The sequence below is a fragment of the Aspergillus ochraceoroseus genome (assembly GCF_002846915.1).
Source record: "Aspergillus ochraceoroseus IBT 24754 chromosome Unknown P175scaffold_10, whole genome shotgun sequence".
Taxonomy (NCBI): Eukaryota; Fungi; Ascomycota; class Eurotiomycetes; order Eurotiales; family Aspergillaceae; genus Aspergillus; species Aspergillus ochraceoroseus.
This window is the reverse complement of record NW_024468485.1, coordinates 262,170-287,682: the sequence shown is the minus strand read 5'-3', so window position 1 is coordinate 287,682 and position 25,513 is coordinate 262,170. Positions and strand designations below refer to the sequence as shown.

The 25,513-nt window shown below is 49.9% G+C and overlaps 14 protein-coding genes across 14 annotated transcripts; 9 read left to right on the top strand and 5 right to left on the bottom strand.

Moving 5' to 3' along the window:
- Window positions 1-1,260: 1,260 nt before the first annotated feature.
- Window positions 1,261-3,888, top strand: P175DRAFT_0512207 (putative C6 transcription factor; the record flags this gene model as incomplete). Its single annotated transcript, XM_040898645.1, has 5 exons — window positions 1,261-1,893; window positions 1,953-3,234; window positions 3,311-3,615; window positions 3,682-3,771; window positions 3,817-3,888. The coding sequence occupies 5 exons, from the start codon at window positions 1,261-1,263 to the stop codon at window positions 3,886-3,888; spliced, it is 2,382 nt and encodes a 793-aa protein (XP_040748863.1).
- A 427-nt stretch (window positions 3,889-4,315) lies between these two features.
- Window positions 4,316-5,747, top strand: P175DRAFT_090221 (uncharacterized protein). The gene is made up of 2 exons (XM_040901126.1): window positions 4,316-5,394; window positions 5,503-5,747. Exons 1-2 carry the CDS (start codon window positions 4,634-4,636, stop codon window positions 5,720-5,722), a joined length of 981 nt encoding a protein of 326 aa, XP_040748862.1. The 5' UTR covers window positions 4,316-4,633; the 3' UTR covers window positions 5,723-5,747.
- Window positions 5,503-6,360, top strand: P175DRAFT_0486991 (uncharacterized protein). The gene is made up of 3 exons (XM_040895653.1): window positions 5,503-5,805; window positions 5,868-5,923; window positions 5,992-6,360. The coding sequence occupies exons 1-3, from the start codon at window positions 5,767-5,769 to the stop codon at window positions 6,275-6,277; spliced, it is 381 nt and encodes a 126-aa protein (XP_040748861.1). The 5' UTR covers window positions 5,503-5,766; the 3' UTR covers window positions 6,278-6,360.
- Window positions 6,361-7,570: 1,210 nt separating this feature from the next.
- Window positions 7,571-9,049, top strand: P175DRAFT_0526506 (extracellular proline-rich protein). The gene has a single exon (XM_040899475.1). The coding sequence runs from the start codon at window positions 7,622-7,624 to the stop codon at window positions 8,891-8,893; it is 1,272 nt and encodes a 423-aa protein (XP_040748860.1). The 5' UTR covers window positions 7,571-7,621; the 3' UTR covers window positions 8,894-9,049.
- A 750-nt stretch (window positions 9,050-9,799) lies between these two features.
- P175DRAFT_0526505 (glycoside hydrolase family 16 protein) lies at window positions 9,800-11,685 on the top strand. The gene is made up of 2 exons (XM_040899474.1): window positions 9,800-10,920; window positions 10,991-11,685. The coding sequence occupies exons 1-2, from the start codon at window positions 10,127-10,129 to the stop codon at window positions 11,283-11,285; spliced, it is 1,089 nt and encodes a 362-aa protein (XP_040748859.1). The 5' UTR covers window positions 9,800-10,126; the 3' UTR covers window positions 11,286-11,685.
- A 263-nt stretch (window positions 11,686-11,948) lies between these two features.
- Window positions 11,949-12,586, bottom strand: P175DRAFT_0504759 (uncharacterized protein). Its single transcript, XM_040897948.1, has 2 exons — window positions 12,558-12,586; window positions 11,949-12,450 (listed from the first exon to the last, which is right to left on the bottom strand). Exon 2 carries the CDS (start codon window positions 12,299-12,301, stop codon window positions 12,077-12,079), a length of 225 nt encoding a protein of 74 aa, XP_040748858.1. The 5' UTR covers window positions 12,302-12,450; window positions 12,558-12,586; the 3' UTR covers window positions 11,949-12,076.
- A 210-nt stretch (window positions 12,587-12,796) lies between these two features.
- P175DRAFT_0504757 (CSN8/PSMD8/EIF3K family protein) lies at window positions 12,797-14,094 on the top strand. Its single transcript, XM_040897947.1, has 2 exons — window positions 12,797-13,185; window positions 13,490-14,094. Exons 1-2 carry the CDS (start codon window positions 13,016-13,018, stop codon window positions 14,073-14,075), a joined length of 756 nt encoding a protein of 251 aa, XP_040748857.1. The 5' UTR covers window positions 12,797-13,015; the 3' UTR covers window positions 14,076-14,094.
- A 565-nt stretch (window positions 14,095-14,659) lies between these two features.
- Window positions 14,660-16,213, bottom strand: P175DRAFT_0504756 (small subunit rRNA maturation protein TSR4). Its single transcript, XM_040897946.1, has 2 exons — window positions 15,978-16,213; window positions 14,660-15,912 (listed from the first exon to the last, which is right to left on the bottom strand). The coding sequence occupies exons 1-2, from the start codon at window positions 16,104-16,106 to the stop codon at window positions 14,749-14,751; spliced, it is 1,293 nt and encodes a 430-aa protein (XP_040748856.1). The 5' UTR covers window positions 16,107-16,213; the 3' UTR covers window positions 14,660-14,748.
- Window positions 16,214-16,545: 332 nt separating this feature from the next.
- On the top strand, window positions 16,546-18,674 carry P175DRAFT_0526502 (putative prenylcysteine lyase; the record flags this gene model as incomplete). Its single annotated transcript, XM_040899473.1, has 3 exons — window positions 16,546-16,564; window positions 16,616-16,699; window positions 16,763-18,674. 3 exons carry the CDS (start codon window positions 16,546-16,548, stop codon window positions 18,271-18,273), a joined length of 1,614 nt encoding a protein of 537 aa, XP_040748855.1. The 3' UTR covers window positions 18,274-18,674.
- P175DRAFT_0560689 (uncharacterized protein) lies at window positions 18,632-19,194 on the bottom strand (the record flags this gene model as incomplete). The annotated part of the gene is made up of 2 exons (XM_040900998.1): window positions 19,024-19,194; window positions 18,632-18,783 (listed from the first exon to the last, which is right to left on the bottom strand). The coding sequence occupies exons 1-2, from the start codon at window positions 19,136-19,138 to the stop codon at window positions 18,632-18,634; spliced, it is 267 nt and encodes an 88-aa protein (XP_040748854.1). The 5' UTR covers window positions 19,139-19,194.
- A 264-nt stretch (window positions 19,195-19,458) lies between these two features.
- Window positions 19,459-21,590, bottom strand: P175DRAFT_0466455 (glycine hydroxymethyltransferase SHM2). Its single transcript, XM_040894911.1, has 4 exons — window positions 21,430-21,590; window positions 21,320-21,370; window positions 20,866-21,230; window positions 19,459-20,807 (listed from the first exon to the last, which is right to left on the bottom strand). Exons 1-4 carry the CDS (start codon window positions 21,463-21,465, stop codon window positions 19,844-19,846), a joined length of 1,416 nt encoding a protein of 471 aa, XP_040748853.1. The 5' UTR covers window positions 21,466-21,590; the 3' UTR covers window positions 19,459-19,843.
- Window positions 21,591-22,121: 531 nt separating this feature from the next.
- P175DRAFT_0504752 (uncharacterized protein) lies at window positions 22,122-22,901 on the top strand. Its single transcript, XM_040897945.1, has 2 exons — window positions 22,122-22,221; window positions 22,284-22,901. Exons 1-2 carry the CDS (start codon window positions 22,198-22,200, stop codon window positions 22,512-22,514), a joined length of 255 nt encoding a protein of 84 aa, XP_040748852.1. The 5' UTR covers window positions 22,122-22,197; the 3' UTR covers window positions 22,515-22,901.
- Window positions 22,902-23,058: 157 nt separating this feature from the next.
- P175DRAFT_0535790 (uncharacterized protein) lies at window positions 23,059-23,911 on the top strand (the record flags this gene model as incomplete). The annotated part of the gene is made up of 3 exons (XM_040900259.1): window positions 23,059-23,090; window positions 23,148-23,736; window positions 23,807-23,911. The coding sequence occupies 3 exons, from the start codon at window positions 23,059-23,061 to the stop codon at window positions 23,909-23,911; spliced, it is 726 nt and encodes a 241-aa protein (XP_040748851.1).
- Window positions 23,912-24,812: 901 nt separating this feature from the next.
- P175DRAFT_0486971 (RNA polymerase II mediator complex middle subunit MED9) lies at window positions 24,813-25,465 on the bottom strand (the record flags this gene model as incomplete). Its single annotated transcript, XM_040895652.1, has 2 exons — window positions 25,202-25,465; window positions 24,813-25,123 (listed from the first exon to the last, which is right to left on the bottom strand). The coding sequence occupies exons 1-2, from the start codon at window positions 25,446-25,448 to the stop codon at window positions 24,813-24,815; spliced, it is 558 nt and encodes a 185-aa protein (XP_040748850.1). The 5' UTR covers window positions 25,449-25,465.
- Between the last annotated feature and the right edge of the window lie 48 nt (window positions 25,466-25,513).

Here is a 25,513-nt window from a genome sequence, read left to right as displayed (position 1 = left end):
AAAACTATGAGACACTTTGTCGGCTGGTGGGACTGGCGGCCCAAACCTACCGATATTCTGATTCCGGGTCTGCCTCTGTTGACTTTCCTGCCGTCCGAAATGCTGCCAGGAACGCCCCGAGAAGAGTCATTTTATTCAAAGCTGTTGTCATACTCCCACGGGTGTCGACCTTTGCGGGAGCAGTGGCAACCATTGAACTCCATGGATGAAGACGCCTGTGCAATACGACTATTTACATCTGCCAGCCATTCCCAAGAACGTTGGTCTCTATGGAGAACGCTATGGTGTTCTCCACGCTGTGAGTGACAGTAGCCCGGCATATGGATCGAGATTGGCCAATACTATTCTTTCGGATGTGGATCTCCGTAAAATATAGTCAGGAATATATCCCTCAGGAGTCAGAGGTGTATTTGCAGAAACTAATCCCAGCGTAGATTGGATGAATGAGTGGGCCATGCGATCTCGCAGAATCGACAAGACCTGCTGGTGGATAATCGGAAGAGCGCTGCCAACACCCCAGAGAAAATTCTTTCATGACTTCTGATGAAATAGACCCCCGGAACCTGGACCTTTTCCCTCAAAACAACAGGTCTTTTTGCTAAGCGAACCCTGGAGCCGGCTAGGCTTGTTAACGCAGGCACTGATGAAGGGTTTTATTCGGACAAATTGCTTTGCCTTTTAACTCCCACACAGTACCGGAAATTGAGAGTGGACTTCTATATTTATTTCCGTGATAAGGGTCGGATCAGTTACTGGTCTGAATAGATCCAGCGTGGATTATGTCGTCTCCGCTGTCGTACGGAACGCAACGGAAAATAGAAGGATTATGGAATCCACAGCACAACAGCGACTAGGTATGTGTCACATTACATATTGCCAATCTTCGGGGTATTTCACATGTGAAGCACAGGATAAATGCGTTGGTCAACACCAAGTGCTTTGCCGGATCTCTCGATTGAACCCGCACATTAATAGCACCTGAAGCCATACTACGGAGCATACTGATGTACTTCGTAACTTCGTATCTGATAACTAGCCCGAAGTTTCGAGCAAAAGTGCGGCCGGGATTCCCCTTTACAGTTAACACGGCCGGCCGTTTCGGATACACGTAAGCATTTGAGACTATTTAGGCTCCCCAGGGACTCCGGACCGAATAATTAGCGTGCTCAGCCGCCCAGGGAGAAAATCGCAGAATTATGAATGAGAAACAGCAAGAAGGATAGAGATTCCTTCATGTTCTGCGGTGAAGGGGCACTGACGATGGCAGACGTTCAGTCCTCGCAGCAACTACATCAGCATCGCATCCGGAAGAGGCGGAGACGCACCATCGCATGTTCCCAGTGCCGGAGCAGGAAACTGCGTTGCGATCGGGAGTATCCAACCTGTGGGCGGTGTCTGAAGAGCAAGACGCCCACCAAATGTTGCTACGAAGATGGCTTTCTATGGCAGCAACCAAGTACGGTGGCTTCCTCTGCTGTCCCCGAACCAGCGCCGACCGGAACTGCACCGACGCACCAGGTTGATCGCCCGGTTGCGCACCCGACCCCAGACTCGGGGATAAGCAGGGCATCGGCTCGGCCTCAAGGGTTGAAGTGCGCGGATGCACGCCCACTCGAGGAAAAGCGGGATCGCTTCTTGGAAACCGTCCTAGGGCCCCCCAAAGCCGCCGTCAATCAGGATTGTCTAAATAGCACGGAGCTGTTGCGTCGCCACAGGCACCATTCAGTTCATAATCCGGACTCGCGTCCCAACTCGCTAGATGGTGATGATGAGGAATATAGTCCAGTGTCTCCGTCGCAGCCACTAGCCCTTACCCCTAGGATTATGATGAGAGGTCGAGAAACCAAGACCCGGTATAATGGCTCCGGGGTCTTCGCAAATCTTATTGCACAGGTAGATTTTGGGTGCCGAATGCTTTCTCCCCGTGGCCGCGCGACTGACCAGAAGTCTAGTTTCCGGACCTTAGATCATTCGCAGAGGAAGTTCAGGTTTCTAACCCCCATCTCTCTGCACTCCGTCCTGATCTAACGAGGGTGACTCGGGGCCTTTGGAAAAATCACCCTCTGAGTGCGCCGGTCCCTGACCCGGATACAGCTGTATTGCTCGCCTTACTCCCTTGTCGACCGGTTGTGGATGAATTGGTGGCTTTATTTCTCACGCATGTTGAGTCCACCCATCGGATTCTTCACGTGCCTTCCTTCCGGAGGGAATTGGATGAGTTCTGGGCCCAGAAGTCCAGCTTGGACCTTGTTGGCCCGACATTTGTAGTCCAGCTACTTCTGATTCTTGCATGTGCTTGGAATTTGGCGGATCCCAGTGTCCTCGAACGCAAGAACGGGTCTATGCTCAAATGCTTCACCGCGATAGAATGGATCTTGTGTGCAGAAAAGTGGATCGAGAACGCGAGCATAAAACGGTCGGATATTACGGTTCTCCGCTTACACGTTCTTTTAATCATCGCGCAAAATAGCTTTGGGATGAAACGCAGCAAGGCCTGGATCTCTACGTCAACGCTGGTGAAACAAGCCATGTTGGCTGGGTACCACCGAGACCCGAACGTGTACACCAAGATCTCTCCGTTCAACAAGGAGATGCGGCGGCGCGTATGGGCCACCATTGTGGAGTTGGATCTTCAGGTGTCCTTTGAGCGGGGGATGCCACCGTCTTTGCAAGAGTCAGACTATGACACGGCGCCGCCTTCGAATATTAATGACAATGAGCTCCAGCCCAACAGCGAGGCGCTTCCTCCCGCGCGACCACTGGATGGTGAAATCACCGATAGTTCGTTCCAGGCGGTTCTCTCCCAGTCCCTTCCGCTACGACTCAAAGCCTGTGCTTTGATGCATTCTCCACGGATCCGATGTCGGTACGAAGAGATCATGCGCCTGGATTGGGAGCTCAACCGGCGTCTCGCGAGGATACCGCCGTGGCCGATCGCTGAACACGGCGATGCGTCGATTGGGGACAAAGTGGCTTTAATGAAAGCTATGCTAGAGAACAAAATAGGGCTGAGCCTTTTGTCGATCCACACCCCATTTGCAATCGAGGCCGCCCGGGACACCCTTTTTGCCCCGTCTGCGCGGAGTCGTCTGGAGGTGGTCACGATGATGCTGTCGACGCAACGACGACTTCATGAGAGATCGCGATCGCTATCGCTCTACAATCTTGGGGATTGGACTGTGCAAGCTTACTGTTCCATTTGCCAGCTACTTCACGAAGAGACGGTCAGTCGGGGTATGTTCCAGATATTCAAATTAGCAGATTCTCAACCGGGGAGGATAGGAGGCTAATACTTTAATAATACGAGCAGGGGCTTATTCGACGTCTCTCATTCACACCCTTCCAGGACTCCCCGAGTCCTTGATATCTTTGGTGGAAGTTGCTCTCACCTGTTTTGAAGCACGGCAACTTCTCGTCATCAAGGGCGCCAAAGAGTACTTTTTCATGTCCACGATCCTGGCTCTCGTTAAGAGCAAACTATGGCCCAACCAGGCAGCGGTTTACAAGCAGGAAGTGGTGGAGCGAGTGATTTCGTTCGCGCAGACACTTTTTACACGACACTCCAGCTGTGCGCATCTTGGGGAATGGGGGATGGGGAGTTTCAAAACAAATCAAGTTCGTCCCCGTTTAGTCTGTTCTAGTGTTGTTTAGAGGGATTGCTAACGGAGGCTATTATGGAAGGTCCCGAACTTGAATACCGGGCATGGAGCAACGCAGCAGCCCTTGGTCCCTGAATTTAGTGTTCCACTGCCGGAGGATCTTGGACTGATGGTAAGCCTTCGTCTCCGTTTAGGAAGGTGTTCTAATTCATGATAGGCCTCTGGAGAATTGGATCCTTTCTTGGATGCCTTTGATTGGGGGGAGTTGACGAGCCTTATATTTGAGTAGGATAGCTCATTCTTGTACATCCATCCATCCAGAATACATCACTGATGATTCTCTGCTTGGGGTATATACTGTACCATTTTACTGTCCGTCCTCCATACACTAACGTTCCGATATATATATAAGTCTATAAAGGTAGGAGAAGTTCGAACTTGAAGAACCCTGGGATTTCCTCAGAACAAACCAAGCTCCTAAATTGTCACTGGCGAGGTACATACTGTTATGCTATCGAGTTCAATCGCTGGTTTCACGTCTAGTTTAGCTCGCTTTACCGCAGGCTTTCTTGAGTCTGGACTCTTGCCGTCAAGCCTTTTTAAGATTAGAGAGCGACGAAGATCGACTCAGGGATATTTGGATATACTCGATGTAATTTCCTCTAGAGTTCACTGGGTCTTTTAGGGTTGTCCCGATCGGGATGAGGCATTCTTGACCCTTTTTGCCTCTCTTTTTTTTTGATATCCTGCCAGGATACCCTAATAAGAATGTCTCTCTCGTTCAGTCCGGCTGGGGCGTTGCAGTGCAGTGGGCCGCAACCCGTCCAAGCCCAACTTGGGGATCTCCGTATTATATGTGGACTGGCTTAAAAATTGGATCTATTCTGATTGCGCACTGTTCGGGCATGAATGCGGCCTTTCTCTATAGTTATTATATTCCCGCAGTCCCCCCTCCCCTCCCCCCTTCTCAACAACGAATGCAATTCGCTCTCTCATCTTTATCGTCTCGCTTGTACTCTGGTCCTTGAAACCCCATGGTACCTTTCACATGGCTGGGGCTGGCCCTCCTGCTGTGTCTAGTCCCGTTGACCACCTCGGTTGACTCCAATATCGTCTCGGATACAGAGGCATATCCGCTCCCCAATCAAGGCAACATCATCACGCATGATCCGAGCATCATCCAGGTCAATGGATACTACTATCTTTTCATGGGGGGCGTCCACATCCCCGTCCACAAAGCCGCCAACCTCGACGGGCCATGGGAGTACATTGGCACTGTCCTCGCCGGACCCAGCGAGATCGACAAGGTCAACCGCACGCGCCCCTGGGCTCCCATGACGATTGAATGGAACAACCGGTTCTACTGCTTCTACTGCATCAGCGACACCGGGCGTCGCGACAGTGCCATTGGCGTTGCCACGTCCGATTCCATCGCAGGGACCTGGACGGACCACGGCGTCCTGATCAATACCGGCGAGGGCGATCTCGCACACATCTACCCGTACAACGTCAGCAACGCGATCGATCCGGCCTTCTTCGCCGACCCGCTCACGGGGACCCCCTACCTCCAGTACGGCAGCTTCTGGGACGGCATCTTCCAGCTCCGCCTGGATCCCACCACCCTCACCATCGACCACCCGGCGCACCCCGATTCAACCCACCTCATCTACGTCCCCGAACCGCGCAAGCCCGAGGAAGGCTCCTTTATGAGCTACAAAGCCCCCTATTACTACCTGTGGTTCAGCCACGGGAAATGCTGCCAGTTTTCGCGTGGCTTCCCGCCCATGGGTGCCGAGTATGTAGGATGATTCAAGAACCCCCCCCCCTTTCAAAGTCGTTTTCGTTTCGCTTTGCGCGCGAGTGCTACTCCGGTATCTAGACTAACTCCGGCGGCGTGCAACAGGTATAGCATTCGGGTGGGCAGGTCGACCAGCGTGCATGGCCCGTTCACCGATAAGCAAGGCACAGACCTGCTCGGTGGCGGCGGCACTGTTGTATACGGATCAAATCACGGCGTGGTCTACGCGCCGGGCGGCGTCGGGGTCCTGACGGGCTCCGGGGGGGAATCTGATGTGCTGTACTATCATTATCGTATGTATCTCCTCGCTACGCTCCCTAGGTAGTACGTTAGTAGTACCCTTCTGGAGGACGACACTACTGACATGGCATGGTTCTAGTCAATAGTAGCATTGGGTTCGAGGATAAGGTGAGAGTGTATTCTGATGACACTGCATCCGGATGCTTTTTGGACTTCGCTGACGGTTCTAGCAAACGCGCCTGGGATGGAGCTACCTCGAGTACGTAGACGGATGGCCGTTCGCGAGGTGATTCACCCAATCCATGCATGATCAATCAAGCTCTCAGAGCCAGGAACCCGACTAACTCGAGGCAGGAGATCGATCAATGCGTTGACTGCGTTTAACGTGCCCAATACATCCAATACATCCAATGCCTCCAATGCCTCCAATGCCTCCAATGCCTCCAATGCCTCCCATGCGCTCACTCCGTTCAATACGTCCATCACTCCATCCAATGCCTCGCATGCGTCCAATTCCTCCGACGATGCTGAAAACTTGAGTTCGGCCCTCCAACCCAGCGGGGCCGTCGCGACGACCTTTTTTGCATTCCTCTGCGTATCGCTGTCGGCAGTCTTTCTTTCGCAGGAATGCCGGGTATAATTTTGATTCGGCGCAGTTGAGACTTATTCTGTCTCTTGTGTTTTTACCTGTCATGTTGATATTGGTGGCATAGTATAATTTGTAATACATACATACATACATACACATATATATTATATGTATATAGAGATATAATATGAAAAGGGTCTAAATAACCCATCAGAAGTGAGAACTTCGTTCTATCCTCTAATTAGCATCTATCTTCTCTCGAAGTACTCAGAACGGAAGATACCGAGAAAGAAGATACCAGGAAATGCAGTCTCTTTAAAGGCTGAATAACCGGATATTTAGGCTTTAAGAACGAATACTAGATTGTTTAGGGTTAGGACACAATATAGTGATATATAGTTATACAAGTGCCGTACTTATAGTAACTACTTACTCCATTATACAGATTGTAGGGACTCCGTACTATACTTCGAACCTGTGAGTCTTCATCCAGTAAATTCAAAATAAAGCTTGACGCGTAACCATTCCAAGAAAACGGATGGCTTGACCGGTCTCGCTCTCCCTGCGAAGTCCACGAGTCCGCATTCGAGACACTCGTGTGTTTCATCCGCGAGTCAGGATATCACATATCAGACCCGTCAGTTTCAGTTTCAGAATCAGATCACTTGAAATCGCTTATCACGGACGCTGCATCGGGTTGTCTGGCTCATCCCCCACAGAACTTGGAACTGTTTGTCTTAGTCGGCGCTCTATTGACGGAGAGGCTTGGAGAGATTGATCTTCTTGCTTGAGCTGATGAGTCGGAGGATTGTTTGTGTTATTCATGCCCTATAGTCAGTCTTGGTCAATCCGAGCCCATTAACTAGCGCACAACTTCCGTTATCAAGTAGACGTGCTATAGTTAGTCAAACCCTCAATGCTATGCGCAATCGCTATAGCCAGATGATCAGGAACTTGGAACATGCCATGTTTTGGTTTGAGCAAGCACTTCGACACTTGCAATGGTGTGGATAGAGGATAAGGCCCAGAGCAGCTCTATACATGAACTGCCGTCGGAACTAAATTGGCTGTTTCATGGGCCCTTTTCCAACATCAGAGCCCTAACCACCCCGGTTTTGTCGAATTCTAGCCCAGCTTCCATCTTCCTGGGCCTGGTTCCTGCGGTGCCAAGTTGTTTTGGACATGATCCATCTACTCCGGCCCATCTGGAGGTACTTGTGGTACTATAAAGCAAGCGCAGAATCCTCCTCGATTCCTTGAAGAATTCAGTACTCCAACCAACTCACAACTGTCCCTACTCAACCTGACCGAATCTGGTATTCCTGGTCTTTTTCAATTCAATTCAATCTTTTTAATTATTATTCTTTCTTTCTTGTCCACCACCTCACCATAAAAATGAAGTCCTACGGCGTTGCTTCGCTCGGTCTGCTGGGCTGTGCCCTTGCTCTCCCCGCGCCCCGCGGCCACCCTCACGGTGCCCACCTCGGCAACGAGCAGGGAGGATTTGCTTTCCCAACTCCAAGTCAGGGCCTGCCATACCCTATCCCAACGGGTTCGGGCATTGCCTTCCCTGGTCCTTCGGGGGTCCCTTCTGGCTTCCCTGAGCCCAGCGGTGGTTTCGCGCTCCCATCGGGATTCCCAGTCCCAGGCGGCGATGCCCCATCTCCTACCGCTCGGCACGGAAAGCAGCGAAGGCGTGATCTCAGCGACCTCTTCCCCTCTGGTTTCCCTGACCTCGGAGATCTCTTTCCCTCCGGCCTGCCTGGATTGGGTGACCTCTTCTCTGGCTCTGGATCTAGCTCGGGCTCGGGCTCGGGCTCGGGCTCAGGCTCAGGCTCAGGCTCAGGCTTGGGTGGCCTCTTCTCTGGCTCTGGCTCAGGCTCTGGCTCCCCTGAGCCTAGTGGCGGCCCATCTCCTACTCGCAACGAGAAGCAGCAGCGCGATCTAAGCGACCTCTTCCCATCTGGTTTCCCTGACCTGGGTGACCTCTTCTCTGGTTCTGGTTCTGGTTCTGGCTCTGGCTCTAGCTCAGGCTCTGGTTTGGGTGACCTCTTCTCAGGCTCAGGCTCTGGCTCCCCTGAGCCTAGTGGCAGCCCATCTCCTACTCGCAACGAGAAGCAGCAGCGCGATCTAAGCGACCTCTTCCCATCTGGTTTCCCTGACCTGGGTGACCTCTTCTCTGGCTCTGGTTCTGGTTCTGGTTCTGGTTCTGGTTCTGGCTCTGGCTCTAGCTCAGGCTCTGGTTTGGGTGACCTCTTCTCAGGCTCTGGCTCTGGCTCCCCTGAGCCTAGTGGCGGTCCATCTCCTACTCGCAACGAGAAGCAGCAGCGCGATCTAAGCGACCTCTTCCCATCTGGTTTCCCTGACCTGGGTGACCTCTTTGGCTCTGGTTCTGGTTCTGGTTCTGGCTCTGGCTCTGGCTCAGGTTCTGGCTTGGGTGGCCTCTTCTCAGGCTCAGGCTCAGGCTCCCCTGAACCTAGTGGCAGCCCATCTGCTACTCGCAACGAGAACGAGAAGCAGCAGCGCGATCTCAGCGACCTCTTCCCCTCTGGCCTGCCTGACTTGGGTGACCTCTTCTCTGGTTCTGGTTCTGGTTCCCCCACCACTGAGGGCTCTGGAAGTGGTGCAATCCCTACGCCTACTGGTATCTTTCCCTTCCAGGGGTAAGGTAAGGTACTCGACGAGGATGAAGACGCGGAAGAAAAAAGGTACGATAATACGCGTGGGATAGGATACTGCGGGTCAGACCTAGGTAGTTTGCAGAAGTTGGCTATTAAGCCAGACCATTCATTAGCTTTTAGGTACTTTTAAAGACCAATCCTGATATGCGCAAGAACTGTATGAATTCCTGAATATCATATCATACCTCTCTGTATAGATCTGGAAATTCAGAGGGCAGTTTATGAATTTCTCCCGATTATTGGTAGAATACTATATTTGCGACTCGATCCAGGAGTGCGTGCGGTGTGAGATTAATTAGGAGGGATCTAGGACCCACTTGGACCGCCACTCAACCTTTTGAAGATTACCTTATAATTTTCGGTTGTAACGGCCAGAGACCTACAGAAGAACTTGGAAGATTAGATATTGTTCTTATCAGGCCAATCAAAAGATGGAAACTCAACGCATGGTATAATCCCTAGGTAATAAATACTACCTTGCTTTCTGATAATACCTAATAATAATCATAATCTATCTAATAATATCACCCTGATAAACACACTTATCATACGGTGGCGATCCCCGTTTCCTGGGGGAGTTTTGATTGGCTAAGAGGCGAAGGGAGAATCCAAAAAAAAGGGAAGGGGTGACACATTCCAGGGCTTGGTCTTTCCTGATTGGGACAGCCCCTGAAAGGAGACACTGGCACTAGTCCGTTTTGACTCTGGGGTCCACCCTAGCAAACACCCTTTTTGTTACCTAAGTACTCTAGAGTCTACGAGTCTACAGGGTACGGAGTAGATACTGAGGTACCAGGTACCAGGTAGATACCAGGTACCTAATTCCAGGGGAACAACTGAAGAATAATTAACGGACCCTGGATGAATTGATCTGAACTTGCTGCAGCCCATAGTTACATGATCCTTTCTATCTTTTCTCCTCCTCCTCTTCTCTCTCTTTCTTCCTCTTCCTCTTCCTCTTCCTCTTCCTCTTCACCTCCCCCTCTCTCCTCTCCGTCGTTCTTTCTATCCTCGAGTGGGCTTCTTCTGATCCTCGTGCGCCGTGTTCGCACGTCCATTCCTTTCTTCTCCTCCCCCCCTCCCCCCGAACTGTCACTGTCACTCCTTCCGGGCCTGTCAACTCCCACCATTTAACCCAACTGAAGACCCCCTTTATTGTCTTATCGCGGCAGAATCGCTCCCCCTCCATCTCCCACCACGTAAATAACCCTATTCGGCCATGTCATTGCTCCGTCTGGTCGTCCTCTTAACGGCCACTGCCACTGCCGTCGTCGCTCAGACCTGGACCAGCTGTAATCCCCTTAATCACACCTGTCCCGCAAACCCGGCTCTCGGTACCAACCACACCTGGTACCTCAATAGCACCCTCGATGAAGTGATCTGGAATACCACTTCGGGGGACCTTGTCTACACCGATGATGGCGCCGAATTCACCATCGCTACCACCCTCCAATCCCCCACCATTCAATCCAAGTTCTATCTTTTCTTCGGCATTGTCGAAACCCATGTGAAGATGGCCAAAGGCGCCGGCGTGGTGAGCAGTGTCGTCCTCCAGTCCGATGATTTGGACGAGATCGATTGGGAGTGGGTGGGCTACAACACGACCGAAATTCAAACCAACTACTACGGCAAGGGGGTGACCGAATACACCAATGGCAAGTTCTACTACGTGGACAATGCCGACACCGAATTTCACAACTACACCACCTACTGGACCCAAGATGTCCTCGAATGGTGGGTGGACGGCAAACTGCTTCGGAGCCTGGCTTACGACGAAGCGAGCAATGGCACTCGCTTCCCGCAAACTCCCTGTAATATCCGCATCGGCATCTGGCCTGCCGGAGACCCTCACAATGCGAAGGGCACGATTGAATGGGCTGGAGGAGAAATCGATTACGATGCCGGCCCATACACCATGACCGTCCAAAGCGTCCGGGCCCACGATTTCCACACTGGAAAGGAGTATGAATATGGGGACCATTCCGGGTCCTGGGAGAGTATCAATGTGGTCTCGTAAGTATATCCTTGGGTGGTACGGTACCTTGTAAAACTATAGCTGAGACTAACTGACACCCCCTATCAGAGGGAACTCCTCCGCCGTTACTGAGATTAACAAACCGCCGCCAAAGTCATTGGCCGAGAAGTGGGCCGAACTACCCACGGGAGCCAAAGTGGGAGTCTCTTGCGGTGCTGCTGCCGCCGGAATATTGCTCATCGTCGGCTTTATCCTTTTCTTCATCAATCAGCGCAAGAAGGGCCGTCTTGAACATGCCCTAGATGACGCCAAATGGACCACCGAACGAACCGAGATGAACAACTTCCAAACTGATTGGAAACAAAGTGAATGGAATCACAAGGGCTACCAACCTGTCAACTAGCAGAAACCCTGCCTGCATCCCATTACCAAAATATGATTCCTACACTCTACGATGTAATAAAAAAAAACATTTTGTTCGCTCTTCCAAAGTCGGTCTCGTTCCCTCCATCCGCAAGGGGGGCGCTCTCCTCCTCACCGTCATCCCGCATTACATTTATGCAGAGAAGCAAATCAGCCTTGCGCGTCTTTGCTGGTCAAGGTTGCGCGCCACCTGATTCTCAAGCTAAAATGATTTCGTTGATCGCCGGCGCAGTTGATTCCCTCGGATTTATGATTCTCGTTTCCCCTAGCGTCGCAATCTTCTTGCCTTGGTCTCCTTGGGCCATTTTTATATTATACCATATACTCTCTCCTGTTTTGTGGTTCACGACTGCAATTTTTATTCATTGTTCTTTTTTTTTTTTTTTTTTTTTTTTTTTTTTTTTTTTTTTGCCCTTGGATTCTGTGTATATACCAATCTTTGTTTGGATTTCCCCCGGCCGAATCGTTAGCTCGTTTTCCTACTGCCATTTCGTCTTTCTCCTGATGTACTCTCCCAGCACATCCTAATCATTTCCCATGCAGGGAGATGGTATGCCAAGGATCCCCTCCTCCGTGCATATTTTGTACCATCTCACTCTAGATCATACTGTCGTTATAGGATCGGGTCGCGTTTATATTTGGTGGCGTCTTAGGATATCCGATTGAATATGCTTGATTCTACCTGTTCAACGGCGCCGTCTCATAATGAAACGATGTAATCATATAATCATATATCGAAGGACACCGCATCACGTAACTAGCCTACACGATCTACAACCGCACATGGCCCGGCGATGGCGGCACAGCCCCCGTCTCCCACGTCTTCATCTCCGCCCCCAAGGCAAACTCCAGCGTCCCCCCATGGGCCATCAAATCCTCATGCTCAAACCAATTCTTCTCCCAGGGCTCCCCGTTGATTCGCACGCTTTGCACAAAGTACCCCTCGTCCAACCCGGCCGCGCGGATCCGCAACGTCTGGTTCCCATTGATCGTCATATTCAGATCAGAGAACCACGGCGACGCAATCAGATACACGGGCTGCGTGACGACAGGGTAGATAGATGCCGAGCATCTGCCAGACCAGCCAGCTGTTCATTGCCCCGGCGTCACTGTTCCCGGGTACACCGTAGGGAGCATCTTTGAAGCTAGGATGGATATAATTAGAACCTTTTCTTTGTTTCTTTTTTTAAGAATAGACAAAGGGACTTAGAAACGGGGGGGTTTTTTTTTTAGAACAGAAAGCGAGACGTACTACTGATAGCCGAGATTTCGAGATTGCTGCACGCTCTTTGGCTTGTTTGTTGATGTAGTTGTAGAGATAGGGGGTGGCGAAGTCGGGTTCGTTTCTTGGGTTGGTTAGTGAGGGTTTTTTTTTTTTCTTTGATTGAGTATATTCTGAGAGAGAGAGAGAGAGAGAGATTGATGGTTGATGAAGATAGGAACACCTTCCCCCTTCCTCCAGGTATTCATGCAGAGGACATGCCAATCGGAGGAACTTTCCTTTTCGGTGGTGTTTTTCCGATGACCGGAACCGCCGCACAGCGACACAATCGAAAAATAATCCCACCGCAATTTTATCCCGCCTTTGACCACAACGAACCAACCGAATCGAATCCGACCGGTCAAGTTCCAGATTCATCCCTTTCTCTCGCCTTTTGTACGGTCGCCTCTTTCCTTTCTATCCTTTATCATCACATTTGATCCGCCAAAATGGGTGTTGCGTTCGACAAGTGCGAAACACGACCGGCTAATATCGATGCCATTCTCAACGGCCTTGACCGATATAACCCCGAGACCACCACAGTATTCCAGGACTACGTTGTTCAACAATGCGAAGACCGAACATTCGATTGCTATGCTAACCTGGCTCTGCTGAAGCTGTGAGTGCATGCGCTTGCCCCTGTTGAACTTTTATATCCACCCGTCACGTTGAGACCACACACACACACACACACACACACACACACACTCCCCCCTCTGAAGGGAGCTAGCTACGTGGGTTTGAATTTGAATGATGCAGAATTCTCATTATTATCACGTTTCCTATTACCTGATTACCCCCCTCCGGGGATGTTGAGATGTCATTTTCTTCTGAAAAGCCTTCGAAAGTCCCAAATTTCCACCATTAATGTAATATGGCTGTGCCGTTTGCTAATCTCCAATCCTCCCTTGCTTGCTCCTTAGGTACCAATTCAACCCCCACCTCCTCCAGCCTGAGACTGCCGCCAACATCCTGGTCAAGGCGCTCACCGTTTTCCCCTCGCCTGCTTTCTCCCTCTGCCTTGCTCTGCTCCCCGCATACACCCAGCCCTTCCCCTCATCCGACGCTGAGACACAGTCGGCCCAGGCCTCCGACTTTGTCGAATCCGTCCAGAAGCTCGCTCACCTGTCCTCGCTCCTTGAGTCCGCCCAGTATGATCAGTTCTGGGCTACCTTGAACTCTGATGACCTGTATGCCGACCTGGTGGCTGATGTCGCTGGTTTTGAGGAGCTCGTCCGCATCCGTATTGCCGTTGAGGTTGGCAAGACATTCCGTGAGATCAACGCTGAAGTCCTAGAGCAATGGCTGGACATGAGGAACCGTGAGGCTCTTGAGAAGTTCGTTGTTGAGGTCTGCAGCTGGGAGGTCGACAAGTCTGGCCCCAACGGCACCGTCGTCAAGGTGCCCACCAACAAGGAGAACGAGGCTCGCAGTGAAGTCAAGAGCGAGCGCGTGGGTGTTGAGATGTTTGGCCGTGTGATCAGACGGGGATTCGAGCAGGCAGCATGAGTTAGAAGGAATTCACAAACAAAAAAAAAAAAAAAAAAAGAAAGAGAGAGAGAGAGAGTTTTTTTTTTTTTTTAAAGAAAAGGGTCGACTTATGCAATAACGTCTTTTTCTTTTTCTTTTATTTTTTTTATTTTATTTTTTTTTTTCTATTCTTGCTAATATTTTCCTATTTTTGCCCTAAAAGATCTCATATAGATCTTTTACACCTATCTGTCTATCAAGATGGGGGGAAAGGGAAATTGGAACCACGTCCAATTTCAGAGATGCGGAGATGAGCTTGAAGCCCAACAAACGATGATGACGATGAAGGGGGATAGACCAGCATGGGGAGGATTGGGAAGTCTGGCCCTGGCGCATTTGGCGTTTTGAGTTTGCTTCGCATCGCTTCGATTTATCGTCGTCGTCGTCGTCGTCATCGTCATATTATTCTATTGTTGACACACACAACTGTATCTAGATCCCCGAGAGATAATCCTGTCAGAATAACACAGCGAACATGAGAGTAAGCCCGCTGAACTATGGCTTGTCAACGTATGAAATTACGATAGGCCGCGATGCTAGAGTAACAATGTGGACTGCCATGAGAATGTCTATATATACAGTCATCAACATTAAACGTAAAACACATGAGTAGTATTTCATCCCAATCTATTTTTTTTTTTTTTTTTCTTTCTTATTTTGTCTCTTCCCATTGCACGCCGGCCCATTCCTCACGCCACCCGACTGCGCCAACTTTCTCCGGCCCACAATCCTGGCTACATACACCCAAGATGATGTTGCCCCATTCCATACCTCCATCGTCCTTTCCAAGACCGATACTATCACGGCCATCCTCAAGAACACTGATTGTATGAGGCACCAGCTGCAGCTCAAACACACGCTCGCTACCGCAAGACTCGCATCGTGGCATGTGGTGGCTTCCACCATTGGAGGCCAGGGTAACGCGGGCCCCCAAGTGGCCATTTCGGGGGTCGTGAAGACGCTTTCCGACAATGTCGGTGTGAGAATAGAGGAGAGGTGTGCCGCGGAACTCATATCGTAGCACCTGTTCTGGGTTGTGGGCAAGACGCGTGGAAAATTTAATGAAGGCCTTGTCCAGGTCTGATTCAAAGGCGTCTTTCACGTCCATGGAGGCGCCGCCGTTGGCATCATCTTCGGTGGTATCGATAGTAACGTTTTCGGGGATTTTGGGCGTGGGTGGTCGGGAGAGAGTTTCATACTCTGCATCCATGTAGAATCGTGGATAGGGCTCTGGGAATTCGGACTGCGCGGGCCACGGGACCAGTGGTCCAGCTGCTTCGGGGGCTGTGGTGGATGGCGGGGGAGAGGAGACGCGGACTTTGTCGGCGAAGGTTTCAGCAAGGGAATTGGCAATTGTAGGTTTCTCAATGCTGGCTGGCGCTGGCACGGGACTGGCAACAGGAGCAGCAAACGGGTTGCTTGCCGCGGCTGATGACGATGATGGGTTCGAGGAGAAAGGATTCGAGTTCGTAGAAACACTGCCGGTTAGGGAATTGCTTCCAAACAGACTGGCACCAAGATCCGGCTTAGGGGCCTGAAGCTTTTCCTCGACTTTCTTTTCCGGCTCTTGTTTTGTGCTCTTTTTTACTGGTGGCTGTTGGACCTTGAGCCGTCGTGTGGAGCGCAACACCCTGATACTGCCTGGCTTTCGGTTGCATGCTTTTCGAGAACAAGAAAATATGTACAGCCGTCTTTCGTTATCAGGGAAATGATCAGGTAGATCGCCGTGCAATTCAAGGAGAAGGGCCATCAGGTTGTTGCAGACTTTGCATTTGGCAAAGTCTCCGGGAGGCGGGGTAGCATCATCAAGCCATGTCTAGATTTCAGGTATTTAGCAGGGAATTTGGACAAAGTAAATATGGTTCATAAGGTTGTCCATACCGGCCAGCCTCCAAGATGAGTAATAGCATCGTCGACCACCTCCTCAGAGGCGTATCCCAAAAGCACCCCAGTTTCAGTGAAGTCCCCCTCATCTTCAAAGCCAGAAGAGTCGCTATCATACGGATCCATTCTTGCAGTAACCACCAGTCAAGAATGAATGAGGCAAATATGATATAATTCAATCCCAATGACGGCTATTCAAAATACTGTTGTAGGAGCTGACTGCAGGGCGTGGATGTTGTCGTGAGATTTTATAGAAAAAAAAATTAAGAAAAGATTGATAAGTGATATGGAGGGGTGCTGTACTATTCCCCTTAGAGACTAGCGTTGTATCGCTGTGTTTTGTAACAATACATCGTCACTCCCTTGACAACCTCAACCTCATCATCGCTGCTGTTATCATCACTCTCTCTCTCATTCCGGGCTTCTCTATTTTATTCTTGAGCTATGAGACACCGGGTGAATCTATTTTATTGAATTGCAAACTTGGGAGAGGTTTGAAGATCGGGGTTCGTTCTTAGCATCTGGTCCGTTTTTCCATCATCCAGCTCCGTCCATTCTCCTCACAATGCCTTCTCTCTGGAGAAGTAGCGCTTTAGAGTGCTGTTTATATATATTGTTCCTCTATTCTACTACAGTACTGTGTTTTGTTCCCCTCCGCAATCTCAATGTACAATCACCCCTTGGCTCCGCTGTCACACCCAAGCAGGTCGCCATCATTGGTAAGGTCGTCCAAAGAACATCATAGATATACATATCCCTCCTCGAATTAACCCATTCCATAGGTGCTGGGGCTGCGGGTGCTTCTACGGCGTATTCTCTGCGTAAAAATGCGGAATCCTCAGGAATTCCCATCAATATAACCGTATTCGAGAGGGCATCCTATGTTGGAGGCCGGTCCACAACAGTTAATGTTTTCGACGACCCAGCAAACCCGGTTGAGTTGGGCGCGTCCATATTTGTCAATGTCAACCACATACTAGTTAATGCGTCAAAAGAGCTTGGGCTTAATGCTCAAAGTGCCAGCGATGAGCGACCTAGAGAAACCGAGGATATTCTTGGTGTCTGGGATGGAGAGCAGTTCGTATTTGTCATGGAGGACTCCAGCAGTTGGTGGAATATCGCGAAACTCATCTGGCGATATGGGTTGGCCCCCGTACGAACCCAAACCCTGATGAAGAACACGGTCAAGAAGTTCCTAGAGCTCTATAAAGAACCATTGTTTCCATTCCAGTCACTGACCGGCGCTGCTGCCGCGGTGGGATTACTGGACGCTACCTCGACTCCAGGAGCTACTTTTTTGGATAGCAACAACGTATCGCCCCAGTTTGCGCAGGAGATTATACAGGCAAGCACGCGGGTCAATTATGGCCAGAATCTCGCCCTGATCCACGGTCTTGAATCAATGGTCTGCATGGCTACTGATGGGGCCATGGCCATCGAGGGTGGAAACTGGCAAATCTTCGATGGAATGCTCAAGTCGGCTGCAGTGGATATTCGACTGAACCATACCGTGCAGTCGATCGACCGGAACTCAGACAACACCCTAACAGTCGGCTTCGAGGCGAATGATTCGAAACATAAACTCATCTTCGATGAGGTTGTCCTTGCAGGCCCATTTCAATACTCTGGGATCAAGATCACCGCACCCCTCGACTACACCCCAGATCCCATTCCTTTCCATACCCTCTATGTAACCCTATTTTCATCCCCTCATAAACTATCTGCGAAATTCTTCAACCTCAAAAATCCAAACGACCGCCCTCCCGAGACTATCCTTACAACCCTTCCCCTCGGAACCGACCTCGGAAGCAACGAGAAGGGCGTTGGCCCATCTGGATTTTGGAGTATCAGCACCCTCCGCACCGTAAGGGTCCCCTCTAAGTCTACAGAGCAACCCCCAGAAACACACTATGTCTACAAAATCTTTTCTCCAGAGCAACCCACCGCTGAATTCCTGAGAAATATCCTCGGCCTCGAGCACCCCAATGACACAAACACCCAAAACTTAACTACGATATGTGACCTTCCAACCGAGGATATCAGCTGGTGTTACGAAAAAATCTGGCACCCGTACCCCTTCCTCTATCCCCGCGTAACATTCGAAGAACCCATTCTGGCCCCAAACATTTGGTACACAGGTGGAATCGAAGGGTTCATCTCCACAATGGAGACCAGCGCGCTTATGGGGAAGAATGTGGCGGCTTTGATCTTCCGCTCCTGGGAAGATGAAGATGGGGAGATTCGAGGCCTTGATGATGATGCTCCTATAGTAGATCAGAGGCTGGAGCTCTAAGCTTGGTTTTTTTTTTTTTTGTATTTCTTTTTGTTATGTTTACGCTCTGGACGGTACGCCACCACGACATGCACGAGAGTAAGGCGATATATGTACCAAGCCATGTCCAAGTCATGTAGTGAACGTGAAACCAGAAAGGTCGGTGAGATTATGAATTGGCCTGTGCTTGACGTTGGTGGGGATTTAGGCAGCCTCATCTAATATAACTACCGCTCTTGCGTTCTCCCAAGCGACACAGAACAGTGCCGTGTGCTGAGAGACTTTCGGCTCGATATCTGCTCGATCCAAGACCCGAGAGACCAAGGGATATCAGGTGTCTATCCTTGTTGAGTCGGCTCTCAGCTGCGAGCCTCTGCTTCTAATGCTCAGAGGCCATTTTTTGATTCCCATCATGATTGAACTTTCCTGTCGTAGAACGAGACGCATCGTCCGACCGAACCCTTGTGGGCATCGAGATATCTTCGTTCAGATCCCGTTCCCAAAATAGCAACGGGTCAGTCTCAGGTAGCCCTGGTGGTCATGACAGAAAATTACGGTCATGGTCAGTCATGGTCATGACCGGGTGTTTTCAGACGGTCATGACCTGACCGCACGTGATTAGGGTGGGTCTGTTAGTAGCCAATGGCGAGCTTCTAAAGTCTTAGTAATAAGATTAGGTAATCAATAACTAACATATAACTACTATAAATACTACTATTCCTAATTAGGACTAGCCAGCAAACGCTAACCCGATCAGGCAGGCAAAATGACGATCTGACAACCTGGAAACCGTCATGACGGTCATGACCAAAATTTCGACGGTCATGGTCATGACCGTCATGACCAACCCCAGGCCTAGTCTCAGGTCAGGGTAGAAGGATGACATGACCCCCGCTTTGCCAGGCAAATCGCACTAAAAATGGCAGCCGCGGGAGAATGACGACAAATAAAGGTCTAATTCTTCTTAACTATCTAGCAATGTAGGCGGTTTAAATACTGTAAATAAGCCAACGCGATCTAACTAGTATAGGAAACTCGTAGTAACATAATATTACTAAAATATCTGTATCTGAAAGTGGCAAGCACATATATTGCGTGCTAGCAGTATTGGACCCAAATAGTGGTATAGCATTAGGGCAAAAGATAACATGAACACCTACATGCCAGTTGAGTGTACTTGCTATAGAATAGAAATTGAAAAGATTCATTAAATCATTAATTTCTAGTTTGTCATATATGAATCAAAACCAGTTAGCATTATCAAGCCCCAATAAGGCCAAAGCCTTAGAATCACGGCGAACTTTTCCTGTTGAAGAAGGTGTTGAAGAAGCCATCCCAGTGCTATGATTTATTTACATACTCATGCATATCCATTTCCCGTGTCCCGCGTGAGGTTGAAAAAGCAGACCCGTATAAACCCCTAATAACGCACTCCCAGCAATCCTTATTTTTATGCGTAATGATGTTGAACTCGTACAAAAGTAATGGAAACAAAGGGAAAAAAAAAAAGGACAAAAGAAGAGGAAGAAGAAAAAGAAGAGAAATTGGTATCATATCCAAAGAAGCGTTTATTCCCCATGGGTTAAGCCATTTAAACGGGGAGAGGGAAGGAGCTGGCCCACTGAGCAATCTCCTTGCGGAGGTTGAGGATCTCAGGAACAGTCTCAGAAGCGACCTTGGCCTTGAAATCCTTGAGCTTGTTGGCATCCTTGGGGAGCTCGCTCTGAACCTTCTTGCAGATGTTGATGGAGTCATCAATGTAGTGAGCGATCTTCTTGAAGTCTTCCTCGCCCATACCACGGCTAGTCATGGCGGGAGCACCGATACGGATACCGCAGGGGGTGAGAGCGGACTTGTCTCCAGGGATGGAGTTCTTGTTGCAAGCAATGTTGATCTGCTCCAGGACAGCCTCAACACGAGCACCATCCAGGGCCTTGGGGCGGAGATCCAGGAGGACCATGTGGCTGTCAGTGCCGTCAGAGACGAGCTTGTGGCCCAGAACCTTGAACTCATTCTCCAGAGCCTTGGCGTTCTTGATCACCTGCTCCTGGTACTGCTTGAACTCGGGAGTAGCAGCGTACTTGAGGGCAACAGTAAGAGCAGTGATAGTGTGGTTGTGGGGACCACCCTGGTGGCCAGGGAAGACGGAGAAATTGATGGGGCCCTCAAGGTCATACATGATGTCCTTACCAGTCTTAGGGTCAGTGCTGCGGACACCCTTGCGGAAGAAGATCATGGCACCACGGGGACCACGGAGAGACTTGTGGGTAGTGGTAGTGACGACATCAGCGTATTCGAAGGGGGAGGGGATGACACCGGCGGCGATCAGACCGGAAATGTGAGCCATATCCACAATGAGGTAGGCGCCAACCTTGTCAGCGATCTTGCGCATGCGGGCATAATCGATCAGACGGCAGTAGGCGGAGGTACCGGCGACCAGGCACTTGGGGCGGTAGAGCTCAGCATTGGCCTCCAGAGTGTCGTAGTCGATGATTCCGGTCTCCAGGTTGACACGGTAGGGGAAAGTCTCGAAATAGGTGGAGACAGCGGAAATCCTAAGCAAGCTCATGTTAGTGATTGGATCACTGCTCCTGATCTTGGGCAGTGACTCACTTGCGGGCGGGGGTCTGGTAACCGTGGCTCAGATGGCCACCGTGGGGGAGATCAAGGCCCATGAGGCGATCGTGAGGGCGCATCAGAGCCTGGTAGACCTGCAGGTTGGCAGGGCTACCACTGAGGCACTGGACGTTGACACCCCACTTGGCAGGGTCCAGGTTGAAGGCCTTGAGGGCACGAGACTGGCAAAGAAGCTCAATGGCATCGATGTGCTGGTTTCCACCATAGTAACGAGCACCGGGGTATCCCTCAGAGTACTTGTTGCACATGGGAGAACCAAGGGCATCGAAGACAGCACGAGAAGTGAAGTTCTCGGAAGCAATCAGGACAACGGATTCACGCTGACGTTGGATCTCATTTTCCTGATTAAAGTCAAACCAGTCAGCATGTGACAAGCAACTGAGGCATGAAATGAAAGACGCTGTTTAAAAGGGAGAGAGTGGCAACATACCATGATCTTAGCGACCTCAGGGTCAGAAGAGACCAGATGGTCCTCCATTTGCTTCATTGAGGAGTCAGCGGTGGTTCTGAGCAGAATAGTAGAGCTGATGGAGAACTTACAGCCCGGTGGGACTGGGACAGAGCGTAGGTAGCCATTGTGACGGGGGGTATGGGATGGATTAGGATGGAGATAAAGGGAAAAGAGGATAGATAGATCAATAAAAAGATGGATGAGAGGAAGAAAGAGAAGAAGAGAAGAGAGAAGAAGGAGGAAGAGGAGGGGAGTAAAAGGGAAAAATTTAGGAGAGTTCGATGGTGGGGTAGATCTGGGTCCTTAGTTCATATGGGCGGCGTAACTTGGTCCCGGAACGATATCGGAGTTGGTCTGCCAGTTTTTCCTATATAAATAACTATTATGGACGGACTCACGGAGTAACTACTCCGTACGTCTATATACCTTCCATGATTTACTCGGGGAACGTAATCCCTGGTTGGTGGGCGCCAATAGCCCAGTAACTAATTTTATGCATATTAATTTTCAAGAAATCAGCACTAAAGGAACTCATGTGCTGGTTGAGATAATGAGCCTCTTCCTTCAATCCTCCCTCAATTGAGACGGTCGACTCCATGCAGGGTCGCCTAGCGAAGATGGACTGTTTCTCAAGCCGATACACCTGGGGATCTCAGGTTCGTACCTAGGTAAACGATGATCACCGATGCAACGTTGCACACCCTCGCATGGTGGAAGTTATGATCAATGTACTTCCCATAAAAATCGGGTCTGGCACTCTCGCAACAAACATTATGGAACGGCAAGATTCCTTTGGAGAGATTTTCCAGTCAAGAATCCTGTGCCAGTTTGTCAAATGGGCAGCAGGGGAAAAAAAGATGGTGCTGGCCCTATGGTTCCTGGTGAGTTTATCCTTTAGGCCTACATTCGGGGGGTTAATAATCTCTTACTCTACAATAACTAGTTAGTTAGATCCCACCAGCCTTCCTTCCCCTCCTTGCATTACATATACGAAAACACCGAGGCTTCTGTTTCTCCCGTCAACGACCTCGAGCAGGACAACTACGCCGAATCGACATGGAATGCGGCAACTGTAGATGGGATGGCACCGCACGGAAACGACGGAGTTTGGGATGAAGTGGCGAGCAACACCAACACAGGACAGGTAGATTGCTGGTGGTGCATAACTACTTGAAATACTCAGCTGTTGGACCACTGTCACGGCCTTGTTTCGTTTTACTACTGTTACGAAGATTCGATTTATTCCTGCTTCTTTCCTTTGCGTTTATCTTGCACCTTACTCCCCAATGTTGTTGATTCCGCGGTCATTATGACGTACCTTACTATTCGACCTTACCTAGGTACATTCAAGCTTTTCACACAGGTTTCTATTGGATGCTGTTGATTCCGCGTTTATTATTATGACTCATGCCTTGATGCCGTCCGTTGTCAACAAAAAGCCGCCGAACGCTCCTTCTCAAATATTCGCCTGCTCTTTCTATCTCCGGCATCACATTTCCTCTATTCTACTCGTTCTCCTTGCCCCGATTCCTTTCTCTCTTTCACAATGTCATCATCTCCGGAAATGTCTACAGTTACTTCAGTTTCTAGCTCATCTTCAGCTCGTCTGGTTGCTTTGAGCACTAACAAGGGCATTGAATCTCATAGCTTGCCGGACATAGACAAACACGCTCTACACCTAGCAATCAAAAAAATCACGAACTTTATGAACGGCCTTCATGAGGAAGACCTGGAATTATGACTTGATAAAGTTCGTGATTTTTTTGATTGCTAGGTGTAGAGCGTGTTTGTCTAAGTGGAAAGAAAGATTCCCTCCGGACTTAACCCTTTGGGTCGAAGCATATCCCGTCAAAACGAAGCTTCCTCGCAAATTTATCGAGTCTTGGAAAAAGAAGCCAGCATGGGAGAAGGTTTCGGATGCCGCCTTTACCTTTACAGACCCAGAATCTAATGACGAAATTATTGGTGTTGTATTCGAGGCAGGTTTCTCCGAGAATTATGAAGACCTTCTATCAGATATGAGACAGTGGCTGCTGAGAAGTGACGATGACCTACAACTTGTTATTATCGTCAATATTCAGGAAGACCGAAAGTCCCTTGAAAAGAACAAAAGCCATAATGATGCCAAGGACCGCATCGCTTCGCTCCTGCAAGAGTGCGGAAGCGAAAAGGGAAAGGATGACCACTCTGATATTCTCCATTGGCTGTCAGCTACAACGGGAAGGCCAGCGGGAACCGAAGAGCAGAGTACTTTCGACGATAGTGAATCCGACGCCGAACTTTACACGGCAGTTAAAGGCAAATTGGATTGCAACGATTGGGTGGGACCACTGACTGTCGAGCTTGAATACTGGGAACTGAAGGATTCAAGGCCACAGAGGCGGGGGGACAAAGTTGTAAGTTCCACATTTAATATTATTACATTATTCCTGCTCTGGGCATGGCTAACATGAGCGGGGAACTTAGCGTGTGATACCAGCAATCAAAGGCGACATCCCCTCTATCTATATCAGCGAGGCTATCCCTCTCCTGACCGTTGCTAAATGGCCATCACTATCTCGAGTAGTGTAGTATTATTGCTCTAAAATAGAATTGGACTTGTCCTTCAGTATTATTCACTTATCTTAACCCAGTAGGCGCCGTACTATTATCGCGTGAGTTCATACCATTCATAACAATGTTAAACCAGACTTAGGTTACAGTGCAAGAAGATAAATGATGAGGCATATAACTAACTAACTAGTCTTGTGCTTTTCTCGGAGAAAGTCTGTCCCAGCGGAGTTTTGAGTCTCGGGAGTTCGTTGCAGGTTACTGGGCGCTCTACTCCGTACTCCGTATACAGAATAAGCCAAATTACTAGGGACTCTCATACTACCTACAATGCACTAAGATCAATGCTTCTGGTCCAGTAATAATTTGGGAAAAGAAATCCATTGTCACCGGTGGTAATATAGTCATGCCTCGACGGGCTCTTCTCAAATACCCAGATACCTACTACTCCGTAGGTCGTTGAATGCGATGATGACACCACTCTCAGAATGAGGACCGCGGTGGCTTGGAGGGGTCAGAAGATTCAATACTCTCACGAACTCTCTCTTCCCTAGCTATCAATCCGTAGTCCTGCCTTTCGAAACCCTATGCTATGGTTGCGTTTCTGAATCCGGTTATTGTTTCCATGACATGACCGGAGTTTTCCTAATTATGTCACTCTAGCCATCAATGATTCAACGCAGATTCAGGTATGCAGCCCAGGGACGTGTCGGCTCCGAGTGTACAATTTTGAGTGGTTCTCAATTCCACGCCGGTTTAGTTAGGTGCCCCAGCGGCTTTCGTTGGAGCCCCGAAGCTACCGCAAGAATCCCAGTGTCCCCAGCAGCATGACAGTCGTTTATCGCTGTTGCTCCCTGCACAGAGGTAGCTAGCGCGCGCTATGTTTCCGACGACGTTCTTATTCTCCAGCTTTGTCTAGCTCTCACGGGCCATATGTGTTCGTTTTCTGGCTACGGGTGTTATTCGCCCTTTTCCCAAAGTCGGAAATGACTGCTTTGAGCCTCCCGATTCTGTCCTCCAGCTCATGGATTTCACTTTCCTGCTCCGCGACCGTTCGGTGGATATCGGGCAAGTTCTCCACCACCGCGTGGGCTTTCTGGATTCGAATCTTGATCGAGCTGACCTCGGTTGGGAGGTTTTTAATGTCCAACGGCGGAGGGAGGTTTGAGCCCAACGCAGCGATCTCAGCGGCAGCGGCAGCGGAGGCAGCACCAGATCCCGAAGACGGGACAGCTGCTAACAAGCCCGCATTGTTGTGACTGTCGTTTCCCATGGCTGATGAAGGCTGTTGCTGCTGATTTTGGCCCTGACCCGGAGCTCCTGAAGATGGGGGAGCTACCCCAGAACCGTCATCTCCCGTCGTGGTGCCATTGGCAACACCTGCAGCGTTTGTTGGCGTTGAGAGCAGACGAAGTATCAGGCCATGCAAAGGCGGGATAATATCGAATGTCTGTGGGGGGGGGAAAGCGACAGGTTGGGGCGTGGAGGGAGCTTCTTTGAACACAGGGGTGTCGGGCGCAGACGATTTTGGCAACGGAGTGACGGCGGTGGACGACATGGCGTGGTATAGAGGGACTGGGGGGGGGGGAGACGAAAAATATATATTAAGTATTATATTATTGG

What these genes read in the sequence shown, in the direction of transcription:
- P175DRAFT_0526505 (XM_040899474.1), top strand. Translation starts at nt 10,127, where the DNA reads ATGTCATTGCTCCGTCTGGTCGTCCTCTTAACGGCCACTGCCACTGCC. An exon ending in GAGAGTATCAATGTGGTCTC is followed by an intron (nt 10,921 to 10,990) that starts GTAAGTATATCC and finishes ACCCCCTATCAG; the next exon opens with AGGGAACTCCTCCGCCGTTA.
- P175DRAFT_0504757 (XM_040897947.1), top strand. Translation starts at nt 13,016, where the DNA reads ATGGGTGTTGCGTTCGACAAGTGCGAAACACGACCGGCTAATATCGAT. An exon ending in AACCTGGCTCTGCTGAAGCT is followed by an intron (nt 13,186 to 13,489) that starts GTGAGTGCATGC and finishes CTTGCTCCTTAG; the next exon opens with GTACCAATTCAACCCCCACC.
- P175DRAFT_090221 (XM_040901126.1), top strand. Translation starts at nt 4,634, where the DNA reads ATGGTACCTTTCACATGGCTGGGGCTGGCCCTCCTGCTGTGTCTAGTC. An exon ending in TTCCCGCCCATGGGTGCCGA is followed by an intron (nt 5,395 to 5,502) that starts GTATGTAGGATG and finishes GGCGTGCAACAG; the next exon opens with GTATAGCATTCGGGTGGGCA.
- P175DRAFT_0486991 (XM_040895653.1), top strand. Translation starts at nt 5,767, where the DNA reads ATGGTTCTAGTCAATAGTAGCATTGGGTTCGAGGATAAG. An exon ending in GCATTGGGTTCGAGGATAAG is followed by an intron (nt 5,806 to 5,867) that starts GTGAGAGTGTAT and finishes TGACGGTTCTAG; the next exon opens with CAAACGCGCCTGGGATGGAG. An exon ending in GACGGATGGCCGTTCGCGAG is followed by an intron (nt 5,924 to 5,991) that starts GTGATTCACCCA and finishes AACTCGAGGCAG; the next exon opens with GAGATCGATCAATGCGTTGA.
- P175DRAFT_0504752 (XM_040897945.1), top strand. Translation starts at nt 22,198, where the DNA reads ATGGTGCTGGCCCTATGGTTCCTG. An exon ending in TGCTGGCCCTATGGTTCCTG is followed by an intron (nt 22,222 to 22,283) that starts GTGAGTTTATCC and finishes TACAATAACTAG; the next exon opens with TTAGTTAGATCCCACCAGCC.
- P175DRAFT_0504756 (XM_040897946.1), bottom strand. Translation starts at nt 16,106, where the DNA reads ATGGATCCGTATGATAGCGACTCTTCTGGCTTTGAAGATGAGGGGGAC. An exon ending in CTCATCTTGGAGGCTGGCCG is followed by an intron (nt 15,913 to 15,977) that starts GTATGGACAACC and finishes CCTGAAATCTAG; the next exon opens with ACATGGCTTGATGATGCTAC.
- P175DRAFT_0526506 (XM_040899475.1), top strand. Translation starts at nt 7,622, where the DNA reads ATGAAGTCCTACGGCGTTGCTTCGCTCGGTCTGCTGGGCTGTGCCCTT.
- P175DRAFT_0504759 (XM_040897948.1), bottom strand. Translation starts at nt 12,301, where the DNA reads ATGACGATCAATGGGAACCAGACGTTGCGGATCCGCGCGGCCGGGTTG.
- P175DRAFT_0466455 (XM_040894911.1), bottom strand. Translation starts at nt 21,465, where the DNA reads ATGGCTACCTACGCTCTGTCCCAGTCCCACCGGGCT. An exon ending in CTGAGGTCGCTAAGATCATG is followed by an intron (nt 21,231 to 21,319) that starts GTATGTTGCCAC and finishes GACTTTAATCAG; the next exon opens with GAAAATGAGATCCAACGTCA. An exon ending in TACCAGACCCCCGCCCGCAA is followed by an intron (nt 20,808 to 20,865) that starts GTGAGTCACTGC and finishes GAGCTTGCTTAG; the next exon opens with GATTTCCGCTGTCTCCACCT.